We start from the raw sequence: 22,676 nt of genomic DNA, 5'->3' as shown, positions 1-22,676 counted from the left end.
TAGAAGTGAAAGTCACCTTTTAGAATATTACTCAAGTAAAAGTCTTAAAGTATCTGATATTTACTGTACTTAAGTATCAAAAGTCATTTTCTGATATTAAATGTACCTAAGTATTTGAAGTAAAAGTAAAAAGTAAAATTTCAGTGATTTTCGGTAGGCATAAGAGCAGGGGCGGTTCTAGGATTTCATCTTTAGGGGGTTTTAGCCCTCAGTGAGAATTTAAAACAAGAAGAGTTTTATATTATATATTATATGACTACATAGTAAGCCAAAAGTTGTGGTATTATTAAATGGCAAAAGTGGACACCAAAATGTTATGCATGATGTAATAATGCCAGTCTTGAATCAAATCAGTTCATGTATTTGTGCATTCTCTACAAACAGTTTGTCCTATCAATGCAGTCATTAATAAACAAATATTCACAAGACAAAGACCAAATCAATAAATGTTATTTTTATTTAGTATTGAATGGATTGTTTGCATTAATATTTTGTTTGTGCTACAACTCTGGTAATAAGAATAGTGACATTTCACTGCTTTTGGTTGCCGTATTTGCGGTTTTCCGCCGATTAACGTTATAGATAAACGCCCCCAGCTCTGACTGCGCGTGCCTGTGCTTCTCTGTAGAGCGTGCGGAGCTGCGTAATACAATCTAGGAGCAGTGACACTCCAAACCTCCCTTATTGCAGTCACACACATTTCTTCTGATTTTATTTTGTAGTAACGAGTAACGAAGATGCTTAGTGGAAATATAACGGAGTAAAAGTATACATTTCTAGGAACGCTCATATCTAGGAAATGTAGTGGAGTAAAAGTGAAAGTTGACATAAATTTAAATAGCGAAGTAAAGTACAGATGCGTGACATTTCTACTTATGTACAGTAACGAAGTATTTTTACTTCGTAACATTACAACACTGGAACCTAGGTACAAACTTAGTATTTATAAATACAAAGTATTTCATCAGACCGAATTGAATACCTGAAAAATAAATTTCATTAAAAAAAACCCCAAACAAACAGAAAAAACAGAACAACCAAGAAATACATGCATAATTTGAGTCACTGTTTTCTAAGATTAATGCAAAGAACAGAGGAAGCTTTATGTTATACTTAGCATGTATTTGCATAAAACTTAGCACAGGGAAGACACATGCATGAGTTTACTGCACATACGAGTAGCTTGTCACAACAAGGGATCTGAACTGCCAAAGACCTACACTGTGAATAATTCATATACACTACAATACACTTTTTCCTCTGCCATGTTACATATACAACAGCTGTCTGTATCCTGAGTGCAGAAATAATAAGAGCACAGCATTAATTCATAAATTAAGGCTATTTCGCTTCTCATTTTTAAAACTATTTATTCCATAGATGATTGTTCATTTTCCAGTAAATAATGTATTCAGATTTGATTTGTATATATAATACATGATGATTAAACAAACCTGTTTTTTCAGGGCAAAAATATGTAAAAAAAAACAACAAAAAAAAACTAAAACCATCTGGGCGCATAAACATGACACGTTTCATAAATCTGGTTAATGTGGAAACACTTGAAAAGATTCTGAAAAGTTTTTTAAAAAAGGTATAAACACAAGAACAAAGCAGAACAAAAATAAATAAATAAATAAAAGTAACCTACTGGAGTGGATGGCAAGTTTAAGTGAAAGATATGAAACATTTTATTTGAATACATCAATGCAGTCAGTTTAATCAAAAAAGAAGGCTCAGATTCACAGGGCTGTGAGTCACTTACTTGTGTAAGAGTAACCTGAACGATCCAGTGAGAATGGAAAGTGGACGAGGAACAAATAAAACGGATGATTAAACGATGATGAAAGGACTAAAAAGCTTAAAAACATAAAATGCTTTTATTGACCATGGACCTTTCATGTACCGCCTACACTGAGACACTGGGACAGTACGCTGTAGCCATCTATCATAAAAAAACAAATACAAACTGCAGGGGTTTACTCCAGTATATTCTGTAATATATTTATAATATATATATATAATACCAGGCCATCAAGAATAGTGTGAATTAACAGAAACGTCTTTGCACAGCTCGTTGCATTTAATGACGTGCTGTAATTATTTGTAATGAAACCACATACCATTCACACAGCCACCAGGGGGCACAAGCATACTATAACCTTCAGGGCAGATATTACCAACAACATATCACGTGCCTATTTGTCAAAAACGGGACATCATGATCTTTTGTTGTGATGGGTTCATCAACAAAATGTGAGAAACTCATGTGGAGAACAGCTGCACATTTGCACTTGCATGAACATTGATGTATTATTCATCCGTGAATTCATTTAGCCCTAATATCCAATGCAGACATTTAGATTTGCTGGAAAAATATTATTCATGACTGCTATACTTTTTGCAGACACACTGGAAACAGCGAAAGCTACATAGAGCTGAAGTGGCTTGAATTTATTACGTTATTCTGAAAAGTAGAAATATTTTGAAATAATAATTGATAGATTTAAGTTTTGTTACTTCGAAACAGATGCAGAACTGTAAAAGATTCCATCAAGGTCAAGTAAATGTTTTTAAAAGTAAAGATCTGGCAAAACACTTTTTTATTGATCTTCTGTTAATTGCTTTAATCAGCGGTCTTACTGCTTGGTATAGTACTGTGAATTTTAAAGCCTCACAGGTCTGAGAATTTTTCGATCAAACCTGAGCTCTGGTTTCTGTCTGTGCAGAGTTTTACATGTTCTCTCGTGTCTCCACAAGTTTCTTTCAGGTTCTCCGGTTTCTTCCTGCTCCCCAAAAACGTGCCTGTTGCTGGAATGGGTATTCTAATGTGTCCGTAGGAGTGGAAGTGTTTGTAAAAGCATTTATGATCTGTCTTCTCATACGAGATGTGTCCCTTTACACCCAGTGATCCACCTCCACCCTGACCACCTAAGATGAATTTACAGGATTCCCAGTAGTGGCAGTTTGTTGGTCCTAGGGTTCAAACTCACAACTTTCCAACTGGGACTTCCTCCTTGAACCTTAATAAAAATGTATAAAAACATAAACTAGGCAAGGTAAGAAACATAGTTTATATAAACATTGGGCCTCATTTATCAATCTGGATACAGGGTCATTTTATATTCATGAAAATCCTAGAAGTTATATAACCTTTGATTGATCAGTTGCACATCCTCATTTTCAATGCGAAAAATACTCATTTTTACTGCACTTATTGTATACATACAGAATATGTAGTCAGCAGTTACACAGATTATTTAATGAAACTTTTGTAATAAATAAATAAATAAATAAATAAATAAATAAATAAATAAATAATTTTATACATATTTAACTAAAGAAATATGGAAAAAAAAAGGAAAAAAAAAAGAAAGCCCAGTCGTGTTATTCAATTAAGTAGAAATGCAGATATTTGCTATGGCACCTTCTATTTATGCTTTACTACACATCACTAGAGCTAACGATAAGAAAGTGATGTGATTGATCTTGTATATCCTAAGCTGCACTGTGTCTTATAATGTGCCTGGATCTTACACCATTGAATATTTGTACTTTATGCGGTCCTGTCTACACATCCTGCGGACCGCATTCTTGGAGAAACGAGTTTGCTCCAGTGCATTATACAGTTATATAATGTATATGGCAATATATCTAGGTTATATAATGATAATAAAAATCAGTGGGCTTGGCTTGACTTGACTGTTGTGCTGCATGTTATTGTCAGCGTCCTATAACAGCTACAGGGCATCAGAGAGGGTGCATTAGGTGGCTGTCACTGAGATGCTTAGAATAAAGGGGAATATATATATATATATATATATATATATATATATATATATATATATATATATATATATATATATATATATATATCACCTATATTTGTGTGGGTGTGTAGTTTTCCAAATAATTTTTTTGGTTGTTTTTGTTGTTCATTTACAATCAAATTTACTAAAAGATTCATAAACGAGGCCCATTATTAGTGAACAAAAAGTCAGACTAGAGTATGAAACTAGAGTCTATTACAAGGCAAAGAAAAAATCTATTAAAAAAACATTTCTTCCCTAAGATAGAGATATTCACCAGAGTCAGGTCTAATAGATATAAATGCTATTCAGTAATAAGAGCAATAAACTTGCTTAAGTAGGCACATGCTCTTATTTTTACACAAAGAACTTATACGTTTGTTTGTTTTTTTATTTGATTATTTGCTCGATTGTGTTTATTTACTTGATTATTTGTTTTATTTCCTGTGGGTTTTCTGGTTTCCTCCAACCTCCCGAAATGCAGTGGATGAAATGGCGATGCTTTAAATTTAAATTGTCTAGTGTATTCAGGTTATAAACTCCAGATCTCCCAAGGCTCTGAGATTACTAAAAAGAATGAATGAACATGTAGTATTTTAGACTCTGTATTGTTATTTAAACTGGGATTGGTGTTTGGCCCAATGTCGATTATCTGATATGTTTGCTTTTGAACAATGCTGCAAGACGAATTTCCCATGTGAACCATAAAGAACTAGTCCGTATCATTAAGTCGGGCGATTCTACCTCTAAAGCACAGACGAAAGGTGTAATATAGATCTCATGCTCAAGTATTCTAATTAGTGTGAGAAACTTGCTGCACTGAAAGCTGTCCCACTGAGCCTTAACGTTGGTTGCTGCTTCACACTGCCAGGGTGCATTTTAAAGTGTTGATGGAAAATCTTGAGTGTAATAGAAATCAGAAAATAGCATAGAAAGCAGTACTACTCACGAACAGGCTCTGTCTTGAAGGCGACTATAGAGCTGCTCTCGCCTTCTCCCTTGCCGTTGATAGCAGACATCTTGACTTCATACTTCGTGTCTGGTTTTAAGCCCGTGATTGTGATTGCACTCAGCACTGCAGGATCAAATTGGATTTTGAGTTAACAAAACATCAAGCACAGATGAAGTAATTGAGTGTTCAGATAAGAGTCGCTTTAGAGTATAACCATCAACTTTAAGAGGTTATAGCACATACTATTACACCTGCTTGAAACAGAGATATTAGAATGCAAATACAGCCTCAACAATCAATAATCAGCTTCCCATACCTTTTTCCATCTATCATGACGTGAAAATCATTTGCTGAGTTTCTCGATGGTTTTCTTACATGACGGCCGAGAGACCTCTCAAACAGGCTGTACCTCGTAATCAATTGCCAATCATTTCAACTCTAATAGTCATAACTAACATCTCAAACATAGACATATTTATGTGAGTAGATGCAGCAGACGGTCAGTAACCGAATCCACAACTAGTATACTGTAGCTTATTCAGTTAGAACTGTCATTGGTTCATACTGCATTGTAAATAAATTCTAAGAATGAAGTAAGGCTGTCACTTTTTGAAAAATTGAAGTTCTAGAAAATCTCAAATGTCATATAATTTGCTTGCATATATTCAAATACCCCCTCTTAAGCAAACAAACAAAAAAAAGCTACTGCATCACAAACATTTGATTCAGTACTTTATTACCACATACAATATCAAAATAAGTAGGTTGTAGGCTTGGTGCTGCTCCGCTAATCAGTGTCTCTGTTTGACTTTCTGCCGCCTCGTTACGGTCGTAATTCAATAGGTGAGCTTGAAGGTTCGCCTTTTATACTTTTTTTTTTTTTACAAACTCAACAAACAGCCTTATTTTTGACTGGAACATTGTCATCTATGGTATATACTTCTTAAATACTTCCACATGCTACTTTTTAGATGATTGGGTGTCATTATTGTCCACTCAAGCCAGATAAACCGCTTGCTGTTATCTTCTAGTTTCATATCATTCAAAACTTTTAGGGCTCCCACAGCTGGATCAGACGATAACAAGACGATAAACAACAAGATTAAAAACTAGAATTTTTTTTTTAATTTTATTTTACATAACGACAGCTCTAATATAAAGTTATGTTTGATTATCTGTTTGTCTTTTTTTTTTTTTTACATTTGTTTATGTATAGATTTAGATTTTTACATACGTCATGTCCTTCTTCAGTGCAACTGAACTAGATAGTTAGCATCTTTGCTGGTAAACAATAGTAATTCTGTTGAGCTGATTTAAAAGAAGGCTTATATATATGAAACAGACGAAACAAAATAACAGACAAAACAACAATACAGTAAATATTTCAATGATAGACACCTGTGCTTTCCCTTCCCCTTTATTACCACCAGCCGCAACTCCTGACAGGATTTTTTTTCTATAAGAATATGGAAGTCCACAATGTTTTGAAAAAAAAAGGAGAAAAGGATAGAAGGTTTAGAAAAGAACGTTTCAATCTAATATTAGGCCAGCAGTAAAGAAGAAAGTAGTTGCCTGCACACAGTGAAAAACAGCTATTCTACCATAACAGCACAACGTCACATCACTAATATAAGATTCATTTAAAAACATCTGAGGCTGTCTGGACAAACAATAAATCGATGCTAATGTAATAAACTGCTTTCTAGTTTGGAGACCAATAATACTCACCGGTAGCACCTACTGTATATACGGTAGCTTAAATTTGATTTTCATCTGATTTTGTGGGCCAAAGTAGCTCTATTTTTATAAAATTCATAATAAATGTTTTAAAAATGAAAACAATTCTATAAAAATATATTAAATAATATTCAAAAAATGAAAACATTTACATGGATCTAATTTGTCAGAGCATAGATATACTGATATTTTTTTTTTTATAAATATTAAGTTTTGTATTCATTACATCTAATGTGTTTCATCTATATATGATAGCTAACAAATTCAAGATTTTTCTATAAACTCAAAATGAATAATCATAAAACACAAACTTTTTTAAATTCAGACTTAATAAGCTAATAATATTGAGATATACACTATAGCCTGCATTCACACAGTATACAAAATGTTATAGAAATCTATAAGAAGGCAGGATTTCACTGCACCTCTGTGGATCTACATTTTGATTAGAAAACTGGTCTGTAAAACAGTTATGGACCCGTGTCCTGTGTCATATGAACATTTTTATGGCATAAACATTAAAAACATTTAAAAGAAGCACAAAACCTAACAGGATTACCAAAAGATGATTGAACATAGCTTCCAGCTTTGCTCATCATTCCTAATAAAAAAGCAGCAGTGCAGTATTTAAAGCAGCAGTATATTTCCTGCCTGGTATCTGATACCTGAGGTAAGAGTTTTCCTGAGGTTTTTGAACCCTTCTTTCTAAAGTGTACTTAGTTGCATCATATCATGATCACAAAAATCGACTCAGCTGACTTGCTTAAGAGAAGCTCCAATTCTTGATGGCTGGCTAAAAACACTTGAATGTACTTTCAGACTCTGTGTGTATTCAGCTGAGTGGTATTTTTTTAAATGCTTGGACAAACTGCCAGTGTTTACAGACTTTGTCGGCACTGGACGGCAGCACAGTTGGCCTTAACTGAATTTGGACAGACCTTAAAGATCTGAACCACTTCCATGTGGTGGAAGTAGTGTGGCCTTTCTTGGAAACAATGGCATAAAGACCCTCACTGATATGTTCATGCTCTGGCCTGAACACATTGCTGCTGTTTTTGTTTAAACATGATTTACACCAACACTGTTTGCTGCATAGCATACTCAGGGTGCAGCTGTTGGCTACTTTAGCATTTAACATAGGATTACACATCTTCAAATGTTAGTCCAATGGGTTTAGGTTAAAAAAAAACCACTATAGCAAACATTCCAAAACACAAAGCAAAGTTAGTGATCTGCTAACACGGAAACAGAAAATAGAATCTACGGTCAAGGATTGAGACAAGGGCTTAACAAGGACCGTGAAAAGACTAAGTACACTGAGTGCACAATGATACAACAGTAATACTTTTCCCCGAAGACGTGACACAGAAGGGTTTAAATACGTGGAAAAATCAAACACAGAACAGGTGAGATTGATCAGGACACAATCACGGAAAAAACAAGGGGAGGAGACAAAACATGAAAACATCACAAGTCTTGTCAAACAAACATGTGGCAAAATAAATAAAGAACCAATGGATCATAAAAGAAACCACAGTGCTACTGAGTTATGTGCTTGGTGCTGCAATGCTTGGCGTGATGGAGAGATTCGTGACAAATACACTGAACTTGCCACAGGAAAACTTTATCTCAATACAAAAATCAAGATTGTTTTATTGCCCAGCGCCACTGCTAAAACAAGCAACACGTCATGCTATAAGCCAAAGCGAAAACAAACCATTTGCGGTTGTTGTGTGGAGCGCCAACGTAACTTGTTAATGATAATGCATTAAAAACAGTGCATTCAATAAAATGAAACCTGTTGTTTAAACTGTCAGAGCTTTTGTTATAGAAAATAAAAGATTAAGGAATTCAACAACTGTGTGGTAATACGTGTGGTAATACGGTAACACAATCCCAGCTGAAGAATGCATCACAGAACAATTGACTTGAGCCCTAATGTTTTTTTACTAATGATGATTCAGAAAGTATAAAGTAGTGTTAATTCAATGTGCGCCGTACCTTCTCGGACTTCATAGACGCGCTGGACCCATTTGTTTTTCCCTGCTGCTCTCCACTCGGCACGGTACTTGAGCACAGGAACTCCTCCAAGAGCTTCAGGAACATCGAACAGTACCTCAGCCGTGCTTGAGTAGGGTTTCACCATAGTGAGGCTCGGAGCCGAGGGAACTTCTACATGCCGAAAGCAAAACAGAGCAGCCTACAATCAAGCACATCCTAATTGAGATCTGTGTATTACTCATTACCGAACTGATAGAAAACTTGTCAAGAGATGCACGAACAAAACTGCAAACAATCGGTGAAGTAAAAACAGTTGATGGAACAATTTGTAAGCCTTAGGGATGACACAGAAATTGTATGTAAAGGTCATGTCACAGAGAACAGACAGACCAGCCTGAATCAGGATGAACTCTTTGGATTCAGTCCCGATCTCATTAGAAGCCGTGCAGTTGTAGCTGCCAAAGTCGTTCTGGGAGTCCGGGTTAACCTGCGGTGGATTAAGAGCGCATGCATTAACCTTAGGGATCTCAATCAGCCGATTCATTACCTATATTTACCGCTCACTATGTGATTTCTCTGTTCAATAATTAATCTGCAAAGCATCTCAGAGATAACACAATACAGCCACTGGTTATTGCCTTTATTAAATGTTTATGCACAGAGTCAGCTAACAGTCAGCTGAAGTAGTGATGGGCTTTTTCACCTGCAGGTAGCTGGCATTGGGGGTGGTATAGATTTTGACGTTGGTGGAGTTAGCGTTGGGCAGCTGGAGGCCATCTCGCAGCCACATGATAGACACATCACTGGGGTGAGCCAGGATCTCGCAGCTGATGTTGGCAGGATTCCCCTCCCACGTGTAGACTGTCACTGAGCCCAGGATTTTTGGCGCGTCTGGCAGAAGAGGAAGAAGACAGTGAAAATAACGAAGCTGGAGAAAAGATCCATTTACATCAAACTGATGGGAAGAGAACCATAGCAAATCTTTTGAAATATTCATTCTTTGTGAGTGTTTAAAAATTTAACCCACGTGTTCTTGTTATTTATCATATTCAGATGAACCGTTTTCAAAAATGAGAACGCAGCAAAGAACCTAAGAAGTAATGATTAAATATCGTATGTTGACTAGGTTTTGCAAATAGGACAAATATAATAAATATCGTATTCTTTTTTTGGATGACAACTGAAAATGCCTGCCATCAGGAAAACTTGTGAAGGGATTCTGAGTGATGAAAGTAATAATACAATCTATTAGATGTCTTTGGTGGCCTGGGAACATGCTATTACATATAGTTGTTGTTTTTATTTAATAGAAAACTATAAAACCTTTTCCTGAACTGAAATGTTTCCATTTTATTTATCTTAACCACAAGTAAAGTTCTACACTGGTTACCTTTAGAAGTAGAAGGAAAAGAAAAAACCCAGAAAATGACATTTTAAAATTACATTTCAACTCCGACATTCTGACAGCTGGTATCTGATCTCAAACTGAACTGATCAAACTTATATCTGTAGCCGTTGATCAGAATCTGCCATTACTGAAGATTACCTATATGAGTAAACTCTAAATACATCTCTAATGTTAGAAGCATATTCAAACTTTATAAATACATGTGAATGTTAATATGGCTTTTAAAGAATTGCCTCGGTATTTATCCATCTAGCGAAGTTTTAGATGTGTTTTGGCAGAAGGAATGTTTTTGCAAGTCATGATCTTTGCAGAAAGCAAGATAAAAACACTCATTTTGAAACATTTCCATGTCATTTTCATCAAACATATTTATGACATCTTAAATTTAAGGTGCCAAGCATATCATCAGTAAGAGATGATAGATGTTGGACAAACAAAACAAAACAAAACAGAATTCGCTCACAAACAATTTGCCAGAATTCGCTCACAAACAATTTTCCCAGACCGTTACACATATAATTTGTTAAAGTTGCTATAGGACATATAAGACCTTTGGAAAAAAAGGTCCATCCAGCAAAAGAGATGGTCAGTGAGTGAAACGTCGATGAAATAAACAGCAGATGACTATCAAGGCAGACTGATGTCAGTGGTAGGCGGGAAAGCTTAGAGATCATGCGGCTGAACACATCTGGTCATTCATATACATAAAAGCAGATCACACTTGGATAGCACTTAAGATAAGATTGCACTCTCTCCTCCTCCTCCACCTCCTCATCCTTTTAAGAGGAGCATGTAGAGGCTGGTGAGAATACAAACAAATGCAGCTACGTTATTGGCAAATACAACATTCCTCCCTCTGTCCCTTAAAGATGTCAGTGTGTGTCAGCATCCGGAAGTCCTGCGATCATCTCAGCTGCACTACATTAACGCACAATGGGATGTCAAGAAAAATCTGCAAACAATTACACTGTCAATTATTTGTACAGAACGCACACCGATTAGCATAAAACACAAAGATAACAATATGCTCAGTGGGAGAATCGACGTGTGTTTGCACATTTGTTGCAACACTCTTTAAGGGGTATCAACGGTGCTGCTTGTTTTGTTTGGTCTAAAATCTTGTTAAATTAACGATTCGAATCAAAACAGTTTATGTTTATACACACCATGACAAACAAGCTGAACCCTACTGCTTAGTTCATTACAATTCAGACAAGATTATATCTCATTTTAAATATGAATAAGGTTTACATTAAGCATTCATGTGTGAAATCTCTTTACACACATTGTACAAGAGCAACACATTTTTATCCCCGTCTAGACCTCCGTATTTTGATTTGTCGTTTGATCAGCTTATCTATTTATCCAAAGCCTTCAACCTGGCATGTGACTCAATATCCCGTGTTGATAAGGATGGAATTTGTCAATATGTAAGCCGTTGGTAGCTTTTGCTGTTAACATGTCTATTTACAGCGTAACAAAATATGTGTTTAAGATATACGAATATGTGTAAGCTGAAAGCAGGAGCACAGGATTGATCATTAGTGACAGAAAGAACGCTTTCACAACTACAAATCAAACAATAACAGCATTTATTTTTTTGCCTAAACTTTTTTCAACGCTCAACCTTGAAAGCTTGATCTGCTGCCAAATTAGAGGTGGGTTTGTTAAGCTAGTGAGCTGATATTTCCTAGCTTCTTTTTACTGAACGGATCACTTAGGCCACGTTCACACTACAAGTCTTAATGCTCAATTCGGATATTTCGCTCAGATCTGAATTTTTTGTTTGGCTGTTCACATTACCTTTTAAAATGTGGCCTATATCAGATACCAGTGTGAACTCTTTGCTGTTTCGAACTGACCCGCATGCGCAAACTAACAATAACAATGACGTCACACGCAGCACACCGTTGCGCTCAAAAGTTGGCGAGGTTATGGAGGAAGTAATGTGATGTATTCAATGCAAACATTATGAGCTGGTTCACGTAACCACTTTATATAACACTCTTAACACACACGTGACACAAACGTGACTGGTAACGTGTGTGTTAAGCAAAAAAAAAAAAAAACGAATGTCGTTGTAGATTGACGTAAAAGTCGCATCAAATCTGCCTTGGCTGTTCACACTGCGGCCACATTGGAAAAAATCAGATTTGGGTCTGATTCAGGACCACATATGGAAGTGGCCCAGATCTGATTTGAAAAAATCAGATCTGGGCCAGACTTGAGTGTTCACACTGCTCCTGAAGAAGTCTGACCTGGTCACTTGACCCATAAAAAATTGCATTTGGGCCACTTTTACCTGCGATGTGAACGAATTACTTATTGTTGTGTTAATGTCATTATTGTCTACAATATTGCATTACTAGTTGGAATCCTGAAATTATTTCCCATTACTAGCAAGTACCAATCTGGATTTTACTGTACATAGGAAAAGCATCAATCTGTTAAGAAATATAGTCAGTGAATTAAACTAATGTCAAATGTCTACAACTAAAATGTTCGAAGAACTTTACAGTATATAGTCTATGAGGTTTCCATCTCAGCAGAAGTTATTTTCATTTTAAGCTTAGCTGTTAGCTTGGTTGTTTGGCTAGAAGCTGATACTGTAGTATGCTTCCCAAAATAGTTTAAGTAGAGCTGACAGCTGAAAGGTGCCACTTGGAGTATGCTCCAAAGTTAAAGGATTTTCACATGGCACTCTTTTGTTTATACAGTTCAACAAATGCACAGAAATATGATCGGATCTGGCTCCACAGCAAAAAACGTCTGCGAGAAGACGAGCAATTTTCACAAATAGTTATTAATAGAAACCTTTAGAATTGAGCATACAGTAGGTAGATAACTAACATGCTCTTAAGAAAGTCTGCTAGCTAGCAAAGATGTCCAAGATGCAGGATTACAAGGATAATAAATCTGCCCATATTGCTTCACTCCACAGATATGATTATATTTCTGACCATAATGCATATGATTTGAAAGATAGTGGAAGTCATTTATAGTTAGGAATCTTTAACATATGTACAAAGGCATAGCTGTACTTAAGAGTTTATTTACCGATGTATGAAAAGCAGGAATTCAGACCTTGTATCTGTGAATAGTAGAAAGGCATCTGCCATGTGAAAAGATTTTTTAACAAAAGAGACATTTGTTTATCAAATAATTAACATGAATTCAGTGTGGTAGGCTCTACGGGTCAAAATCTGTTCTCTCACATTGTGCTCCTAAACCACAATGCGACTCATATTTGCTCACAAATGCAAATTGTTTACCTCTGTTAGAGATCATGTAGCCACATAAAAAACAATACAGGGGTTTATGATGATGAGTGTTTTGCCGTTTGGGTAAATGTACTACAAAACATTTGGGTCAAAGGAGCCATTGACTACCCACACAGCGAATGAAAATCTGTTGAAATCCTGGTGTGAAAATCTTTAAAGTGATGGTGTGAAATGCATAGTGTTACTTTTAGTGACGTGGTGTACACCACCACTGCCAGCGCATATGCTGTACCATACACGAGAAAGTTAAACATTAAAAATATTAGAAATGCATTCAAACTTCATAAATACAATGTTTATATGGCCTTTAAGTAATTTTGTCACTAACAACGTTTTAAGTTATTTAGTAAATTTCAACATTAACTAGCTACCTAATAGCCTTAGCTTGCTAGCTTCAAATTGTCTTTAAACATTCTTACGGTTGTGTCCAATTTCTGTCTAGTTACTAAGTAGCTAAATTTGCCTTAGACATGGAGAAAGGTTGTTAAGGAGTCAATGTTAGTTAGCTACATAAATACTGGCATTTAAAAACTAGTTTTGAGATCAATTTCGACATTTAATGTAGAATTATATCTTACATGTATATATTTGTGACTATGTTTATCGTTCAAAGTTCTATACAAATAATAACAAATGCTTGAATGAGCAGGTGTACAGGTGTGTCTGTTATGAGTATGATGAAAATTATAGATGATGAATTATAAATGATATCTCTGTGAACTGGAACCATTTTTTTTAGTTAATACCATCTTAGTGTTTTATAACTGTAAGTGTTGAAATGAAGATATTTTTGGAAATGTCTTGGCAGATACACATAAAACAAATGTGATAGTAACGTGTTCAGGAAGAGCCAAAGAATAATACTTACTGTGAAATTCGTACAGTGTGGTAACTCAGAAAAAAATCCCAGACGTTTGACTTGTTTTTTATTTCGGTTAATTTTTAGTGAGCATTAGTTTTTAAAGATACTTCAAAAATACTCCAAAAGCTTTCACATATTCTATACCAAGACTAAATTTGAGACCTAGCCTAAATACAGATATACCACCTCTTAAACCGTTTTGACTTCTGTCATTTTTTTTTACTAATTAATAATAATTACATCAGTTTATGCAAATTTGTGTTGGTCAAAAAACCCATTAAAAAAATCACCTAAAAAATAATAAATGCGTGCAAAATCACATAAAAATACATGTTAAAATATACTAAATTTTAAAAATGTGTTCTTTTCATGATGTTCTGTACCCATAGTCCCAGTATTAATTATGGGCTGTTTATTCAAACAATGGTTATGCAGAAAGTTCCTCCTTCTACTGATAGTGCTAGTGCTGGTGCTACTAAGCATCATGCTATACTATTGGAAAATAAGGTGGCTATAATAAAATGCTAGGTGAAAAGGTTTCCTCAATAGCATAACATCATTTTTGTTTTTGTTTTTTCTTCGCATTAGCATCAATTAAAATGTATAGATTGACTATAACGGTAAAAATACTGAATGTTGTATTGGCAACGTTATGAGGTTGCTAAGGGGTTTATGAGGTGTCTGGAGTTCTTCTAGCTCTGTAGATTTCTTTCTCGGCATGATGAATGCATTTAAAGTGCCTGATTAAAGTATTATTTTCTGGAAAATTTTTTTTAAGTAATATTAAAAAGTGAATTGCCTGCCATAACATATTAGAGACAAAATCAGAAATAAAATAAAATAAATCCAGTCAGACAGTGAAACAAAGGAAAATTGGTCTCTTTTTACCCTATCCTTTACATACACTGAAAAAATCAGGAACAGTGCGGTCTGTGAAGCATAGCCAGGGTGTCTATGATAGTGTAATTTAGTTGCAGCTGTATAGATCATAACCCACTCTTGTTAAAGTGACGCTTATTAGAAAAGTCATATAGTTATTAGTGTATTTGACTAGGCAGCTACTTAATTGGTTTTGATACAAAACCTCAACAACTCAAAAACAAGTCAGGCAATAAATAATGTCAAATTGAGCCTTATTTGTTTTGTCTGTGGAAAATTCAGGATTGGTTACAATAAATAGACAACATATTGTTATACATATTTAAACTATTGTCAGGACAGAAATCAGCACTGACAGGGTATTTTATAGTAAAAGGACTACTAAAAAAATAGAAAACAGCATAAAAGTGCAGCGCATAATAACTAGCACTATACCAGTGTGTCCATGTCTACAGAATTTCCATGATAAGTAATGAGTAGTAAAATTTATTTATTAAAGTTATTGCCCAATAGCTCAACAGAATGCTTGTATAAGTACACTGGTGGTGGTGGTGCATGAGAATAAAAGAGAGCTGTTATAAAAACCTTAGACTGCACTGTGGGATATCGCTGAAGCAACCTATCAGCGAAGAAAGGAAAATATAAATAAAATGAGATCTTACATTTCACTTCTAGGAACGTAGACTGGGAGCTCTGGCCTACTGGGTTGCTGGCTGTGCAGAGATACTGTCCAGCGTCGGTGTACTCGACATACTTAAGTGTCAGAGAGGAGACACGGAAGTCACTGCGCACCACCACACTTCCATCTTCACTCTACAGAGACACACATACAAGCACAGGGTGAAATGCACAAACGAACAAACGAACGCAATCATATTCCCTACACTTACTGAATGATTTCATCTTGTTAATGCAATTGTTCAATCAGCAAAATGCATTTTTCCATCTTCTTTTCCAAACTGTCTAGTTAAATTCAACATGTACCCAATTTTTATCTCAGCTTCCTTTTCTTGGCTGCGAGGAACGGATTCTAATGTTTACTTCCTGTGTTGGTTATTTTAGTTACCATGAAATTCCTAGTCTTGCTATTCTCCTTTGATTAGTTCATGTAACCAGATATTTCCAACCTCAGAATTGCAGATGTTTTTGTTTTTTGCACAAACCTCTAGATACTGCATGAAAGTCCCAAGACATCAGCGATTTTGGCTAAAAAATAACAGCCCATATGACACCAACTGTCAGGACTCAGTCCCGGCTTTGGCCACGTGCATTTGCTTATGTTCTTCGTCACGTGTCTGCCCCGCCTTTGTCTGCTCCTCCCATCTCCACACACCTGTTTCCCATTGTCATTACCTTGTTTACTTAACTGTGCCATGTTGCCTTGTGCAGCGCGGAATCTACTGTTGTCTTGTCCTGTCTCTAGTCCGTGTCATGTTTCGTGTTCTTTTGTTATTAAACCCCGTTTATTTTTGCCATCCTGCATTTGGGTCTGTTTTATCCCGTGTCCGTGACACCAACAATCATATGCCATGGTAAAAATCACTGATTCTGATTGTTGATGTGAAATGAGCCTATGAATCTCTTGACCTATATCTGCATATATTTGCTGATTACATGAATGAGCAGAGATACAGGTACATTTACATTTAATTAAATTAAATTCAAATTTATTTGAATAGCGCTTTTAACAATTGACATTGTCACAGAAGCATGGAAACAATAAAGATTGTAAATTTTAAAATTCAATTAGTACTTATCTCTAACATTTATCCCTAATGAGCAAACCTGAGGTGACGGTGGCAAGAAAAACTCCCTGAAACGATATAAGAAAGAAACCTTGAGACTAACCAGACTCAGAAGGGAAACTCATTCTCATTTGGGTGATAATGGACAGTAAAAATTTTTAAACCTACAATAGTTGGCAGTCAAATAGAATTTTGCAACAAAGAGTTCATGAAGAACTAATAAATCGGCATAATTTCTGAGTATTACAGACGAAATGCTAATGAAGACCCGAATACAAAGCTGACCGATGCAAGAGTAGTTTAAACATGGTGTGACAGTCTCCAAGTGCTTCTGTCCAGAGCAGTCCCATGTGTCACGGCCTGTCCATGCAGATCTATCCCAACAGATTGTTCCACCAAGGAATTTACAGCAATTTGGCAGATGCTCTTATCCAGAGTGACTTACATTTATCTCACAGATCAGTTGAGGTTTAAGGGCTTTCCCCAAAGGTGCAGGAGTATCAGTGGTGAGATCTGAATGTCACTGATACAGGTGTTCCTATTAATATGTCCGGTGAGTGTACCCAGTAGCTTCTCAGCAACTAAACACCAAACGTCTGTTTTTCTGCCCAAGAATTCTTTTGAACAATTTTATAAAGTAGGTGACATGACAGAAACGTTTGTTGAGTTGTTTAGTTATTGCTTGCTACAGTAAGTGTTAGGGTAAAGGCACTGTGAAAAGACATAAGGAGTGACAGGGTGCAAGAGGCAGATATAAATAAAATGGGTACAGTAGGTAGCAAGCAGGACCCATTAATAATGCAAAGTGTGACTTAGGGAACCGTCTTGGAGTCGTGCAAATTCAGCAGACCCATTCCACTCAGGGCTCGCTGTGGTGTGTCACGACACGCGTGCACACACAACCCAACATCCCACACTTGTGATTTCTTATAGCATGGATATATATATATATATATATATATATATATTTTTTTTTTTATGAATCTCAATGAGATGCAGTCAGCGTTTAAATTCCTGACTCGCTTGGAAAGTAAACTGGCCTCCAAAAACTATGCAGGCATTAAGACTAGGGGTATTACAGTTTGCAATCTTAATAACCTAGCATAAAAATACCACAGTTTCACAGTGTTATTAAATCTTTTGAAAACACACTAGCTGAGGATGAAATTTAAAGGTGGAAACATTATTATGAATCCTATGTACAAAGGCTTTTTTGTAGCTTGTGTATAAAGAACTAATACAAAAAACAGTTCATAGTTCCCCTAATAGTTCCTTCTTAGAAAGAGTTTATGAGAACTTTTCCATATAATCTCTTATATTATAAGTATTTATTATCACATTATAAGCTAAAACAGAGAGTGGCTCTACGGACAAAACGAACCAAAGTAAAAATAGTGCACAATAGTATACTGTACAGTAGCACAAATAGATAGTTGTTTTGTTTTATTGTAGTCAGCACTGTCTTTCTCTTCTGTGTGTTTGATAGCATGTTTGTAGCTTGATCGTTCACAACAGCTAAGAGCACCAGCAGATGCAATAACGTAATATGTTTACGACGATAGCAGATTACACTGCAAAAAGGGATTTCAGTGCAATCCACATCCCCTGCAGCAAGAAACAAAGGCTGGTGTAGTATTATTTAGGAGTCCAGCAAGAAGGCTGCAAAAATCTTTGGACAGTTATAGAATTACCGGCGTTTGAAGATTAACTGTGCAAAAAAAAATTAACAGGTAGATGATAATACACAAAAATGGATTTTAATCTGTACTTTATTCAAGGTGAAGTAATTCATTTCTATTTTAAAATTAGGGCATTTTAGAAGACAACTTACATTTATATCATTTTATACAACTGAGCAGTTAAGTGTTTAGGGCTTTGCTCAATGGTCCAGTAGTGGCAGCTTGATCCTGGGACTCGAACTCACAACCATCCAACGCCTTATCCAGTGAGCCTCCAATATCTTGCCTAAAAACACCTCCGTTTACGTCAATTTGACTTCTCTCATTAACCACTAAATATAGAAAACCATTTCATGGATTCTTGTCCTGGGCTAAAATGGTCAATGTCATTTAAAAAAAGAAGCATACTGTATTTTAGAAAATCATCATGTGTGTCACAGCAGCTGTCGTGTGATACTGCAGTTATTGCACTAAAATAAAATTTAGATATATTGGAGCTCTAAAATGATATTTTGCTGAATCTTAATTGATCTGTAATAAGAAAAGCTATGCTCCTGTTCATTTAGCATTCAATCATAACAATACATGCAATCATGCAGATAGAGGTGAAGAGCTTCAGGACGTGTTCTGTGTTAAGGAAAATGTGATCTCTGTGACTTTATCTGTGGCATAAAAGTCGATGCCAGATGGGCTGGTTTGACTATTTCAGGAGCTGCTGATCTCCTGGGATTTTCACACACAACAGTCTCTAGGGTTTACATCAGATTCCTGTTCTTGGTTGATGGACTGGAACCTGATACAGTATTCTGCTGTTGAAGCTCAAACCCCTCATGGTGTTCTGAGATGTTTTTCTGCTCACCACTGTTGTAAGATTGTTTATTTGAGTTACTGTAACTGTCCTGATGTGAGTAGGTCTTCTTTTAGTTTCGTTTTTTTCCTGTTAGGGGTCGCCACACTCTTTCAACACATCCATATAATCTCCTCTTTTGCCTTCCTCATGACCTCTTACCTGGCAGCTCCATCTCCAACATCCTTTTACCAATATAACCATCTCCCTCCTCTGTACATGTCCAAGCCATCTTAATCTAGCCTCTCTGACCTTGTCCCCAAAACAGCCAACCTGAGCTGTCCCTCTGATGTGCTCGTTCCTAATCCTGTCCATCCTCGTCACTCCTAAAGAGAACCTCAAAATTCTGGTCTCTGCTACCTCCATCTCTGCCTCATGTCTTTTCCTCACTGCTACAGTCTCTAACCCATAAACCATAGCTGATCTCACTACTGTCTTGTACACCTTTCCTTTGATTCTTGCTGACTCTCTTCAGTCACACAACACTCCTGTCACTTTTCTCCACCAATACCAACCCGCCTGCACCCGGCTCTTCACTTCTGTTCCACACTCCCCGTCACACTGGACGGTTGACCCCAAATACATAAACTCTGCAGGTGAGTAGGTGATCCTATAAAATTGGACAGTGAGTGTATATGCACCTAAGCCAGCTTTCTCCTTCTATTACTGGGCTGTTTGCTGCAGCAGTCCACAGTGACAGCTCTATTTGTGAACGATTCCAGTCGAAGAGGTGTGTCTGGGACTTTCATTATGCCACTGCTGTCTCTAGAGTCAGTCACACTTACATAATGCACAGTCTCTTTTTAGCCACTGATCAGCAGCTTCCCCATCTGCTATGCGCAACATAATTCAATCTAGCTCCTAATGGGAAAGCTGAGCACTGCCCAGTCTGCTTCCTGTTGTTTCCAGAAGTGGCCGGACCATAACCTCTGACCTTCAATCCACTTGTCTATTGTGTTGCTGGACCACACAAACAGCATGGTAAGCCATTCTCTGTATTCACTGCACTGTATCTCCCATTCTTCTCAGACATAAAGCACTAGTTATTCATTTGCAATGTGAGAACAGTGGCATATTAATGTTTCATGGCCATAGTTTTTAGCCGAGAAGCCTTGTTAATAATGCAGACTGACCATTAGCCGTTGCACATGCTGTTGGTTGTTCCACAATTGCCTTGCTTTACTGGAAGAAATGTTCTAGAAAATGGAATATAGTTTGCAAGGGAAATCACACACACAAAAAAAAACCCACATAAAACATTCAGATAAAACGGCACTCGTCAAATTCCTGAAGATATATATCAATTCATTGTGTTGGAAAACACTACCAAACACTGTCACAAACAATTTTTTTCCTTACAAACCGAAGCCAGTAGAAAAAATTAGTAGTAAAACTCAATTTGTTCCGAATATCTACAATGTAAAGAAAGCAAATGGAAATTTCTTCCTGTTTTATTTTTTTATGTTTTTTGGAGTTCAGGGCATAGGATCTATACCTTGTGCTGTTCAGGTCGAGTCCAAGATGCCTGCAGAGAACAGAGACAGACAAAATGACAAGAAAAACAGGCAGTCTTTTAAAATGGATCCTTAGTCATCATTACAGCATGCAGTCCAGGAAAAAAAAGTGCACTGGAATAGAATATTTCACTACATTACTCCAGAAAGATATGCTCAAAATCCAATGGGCAAGAAAAAAGAAAATATTAAGCAAGGCAAATTAGATCATTCTGAGGTCTACTTTGCCTTTTTTTTTTATATTTGGCACAAAAAGCATAAACAATTAAGTCTGTAGAAAGGGTTTAATGAACCGTGAGGAAAAAGGATTCTATGTTTTTCTCATTTAAGTCAAGGCACATTTTTCACTTCAGACAAATATAAAAGAAAAAAAAATATTGTAATATATAATGTATGATAATGTTATAATACGGGTTAAAATAAATGAATGTAATGAACAGCAAAGGTTACAAGCAAGTGTGATGAAAATCAATAACCAAGCAAAGCTGCATTCTGGTTACTGGCCATTGCAAATGGTTCATGTTTCATGTGTGAGGATGCAGATCTACTCAATCTGAGTCACGTTCGCAAAAACAATGACATGTGCAGCAAATAAGCAAGCTTGTCATGGTGTTAATGGTGATCTTTCATGTTCCAGGAGCCACTTTTATTATATAACAGGTAAAACTTTTACATCCTCTCTTTTAACCTGTTTGCTACATAAGTCTTTGAGGAATAGATTAAAAAAAAAATAAAGTCCAATAAGTCTGAACATAATGCAGACAGGATAAATACTGAAGCCTACAGACAAAAAAAAAAATAAAAAAATTTCTCATCATACTGTATAAAGACATGGAAACAAAGGGTAAAAACAGCATAGTGGGTGAATTTGTGCTACACTTATATTAAAGAAGGAACAACACACTTGAAGGGATGATGCAATATGTCACCACTCAAATTTCTCTCGTACTACAGCAATTTGCCAACGGTAACTTCTATATTAAAAAGTAAATAAATAAAACGTTGTTTGTGTCCTTATATACAATGTAAAAGGACATTCTCACAAATACAAACATCAACATGCATGTTGCTTACATATTACTGTAGCAGAACTGGTGTTGAATATGGTCTAATGAGAGTTTCGCAATTAAGATGCTATAGGTAACAATGTTCATGGCATGTCGAACATCGCCGGGGTCTTAAAAAGCACCAGACCTCTAAGGGTTAACACGAAATCACCCAGCAATAGTTTTTTCTCTTTCATTAAGTCATCAACACCAAACAGACCAATCATTCATTCATTCATTTTCTACCGCTTATCCGAACTTCTCGTGTCACGGGGAGCCTGTGCCTATCTCAGGTGTCATCGGGCATCAAGGCAGGATACACCCTGGACGGAGTGCCAACCCATCGCAGGGCACCCACACACTCTCATTCACTCACGCAATCACACACTACGGACAATTTTCCAGAGATGCCAATCAACCTACCATGCATGTCTTTGGACCGGGGGAGGAAACCGGAGTACCCGGAGGAAACCCCCGAGGCACGGGGAGAACATGCAAACTACATACACACAAGGCGGAGGCAGGAATCGAACCCCCAACCCTGGAGGTGTGAGGCGAATGTGCTAACTCAGACCAATCAGATTTGAGAATTCAACATCGCTACATCGAATCATTAACCTGATTCTTCCACTAGTTTCAATGCAAATACTTCCATTTGCTAGAGAATACGTTACCCTTTTACTTTTTCCTAGTTTCCCAATGCTTCATATACTTAGTTAAATGAATAAAGACAATATGTTATGCAGACTTTCTGATTAGTCACCTAGAAACAGATATATGTTGTTGAATGTGATTTAGTTAGGTCAGTATGTGATGCAATTTTATGTAGCGTGACATGGGTTTAGGAACTGGGTAAAATGTTTTCACTTCACACTAAGTGGACAGTTAAAATTTCTAATGCTATATATACTGTATA

At 36.4% G+C, this 22,676-nt stretch overlaps 1 protein-coding gene across 16 annotated transcripts in view; it reads right to left on the bottom strand.

The window, feature by feature from the left end:
• ncam1b (neural cell adhesion molecule 1b) overlaps positions 1 to 22,676 on the bottom strand; it is a 94,191-nt gene that overhangs the window by 17,851 nt on the left and 53,664 nt on the right. For 4 of the 16 annotated variants that reach the window (XM_047820795.1, XM_027173992.2, XM_027173983.2 and 1 more), the window contains 6 exons: positions 20,696 to 20,725; positions 15,592 to 15,742; positions 9,203 to 9,390; positions 8,890 to 8,986; positions 8,500 to 8,670; positions 4,759 to 4,884 (listed from right to left, as the gene is read on the bottom strand). In XM_047820795.1, coding sequence (XP_047676751.1) covers positions 4,759 to 4,884; positions 8,500 to 8,670; positions 8,890 to 8,986; positions 9,203 to 9,390; positions 15,592 to 15,742; positions 20,696 to 20,725 — 763 coding nt within the window. Of the gene's footprint in view, positions 1 to 3,427; positions 3,431 to 4,758; positions 4,885 to 8,499; positions 8,671 to 8,889; positions 8,987 to 9,202; positions 9,391 to 15,591; positions 15,743 to 20,333; positions 20,397 to 20,695; positions 20,726 to 22,676 lie in introns of all 16 variants that reach the window. The other 12 variants (XM_027173989.2, XM_027173979.2, XM_027173981.2 and 9 more) reach the window with 5 other exon arrangements.

This window comes from Tachysurus fulvidraco, chromosome 11 (genome assembly GCF_022655615.1).
Source record: "Tachysurus fulvidraco isolate hzauxx_2018 chromosome 11, HZAU_PFXX_2.0, whole genome shotgun sequence".
Classification (NCBI taxonomy): domain Eukaryota; kingdom Metazoa; phylum Chordata; class Actinopteri; order Siluriformes; family Bagridae; genus Tachysurus; species Tachysurus fulvidraco.
The sequence above is the reverse complement of the archived record's forward strand: the minus strand, read 5'-3'. Positions and strand labels throughout refer to the sequence as shown.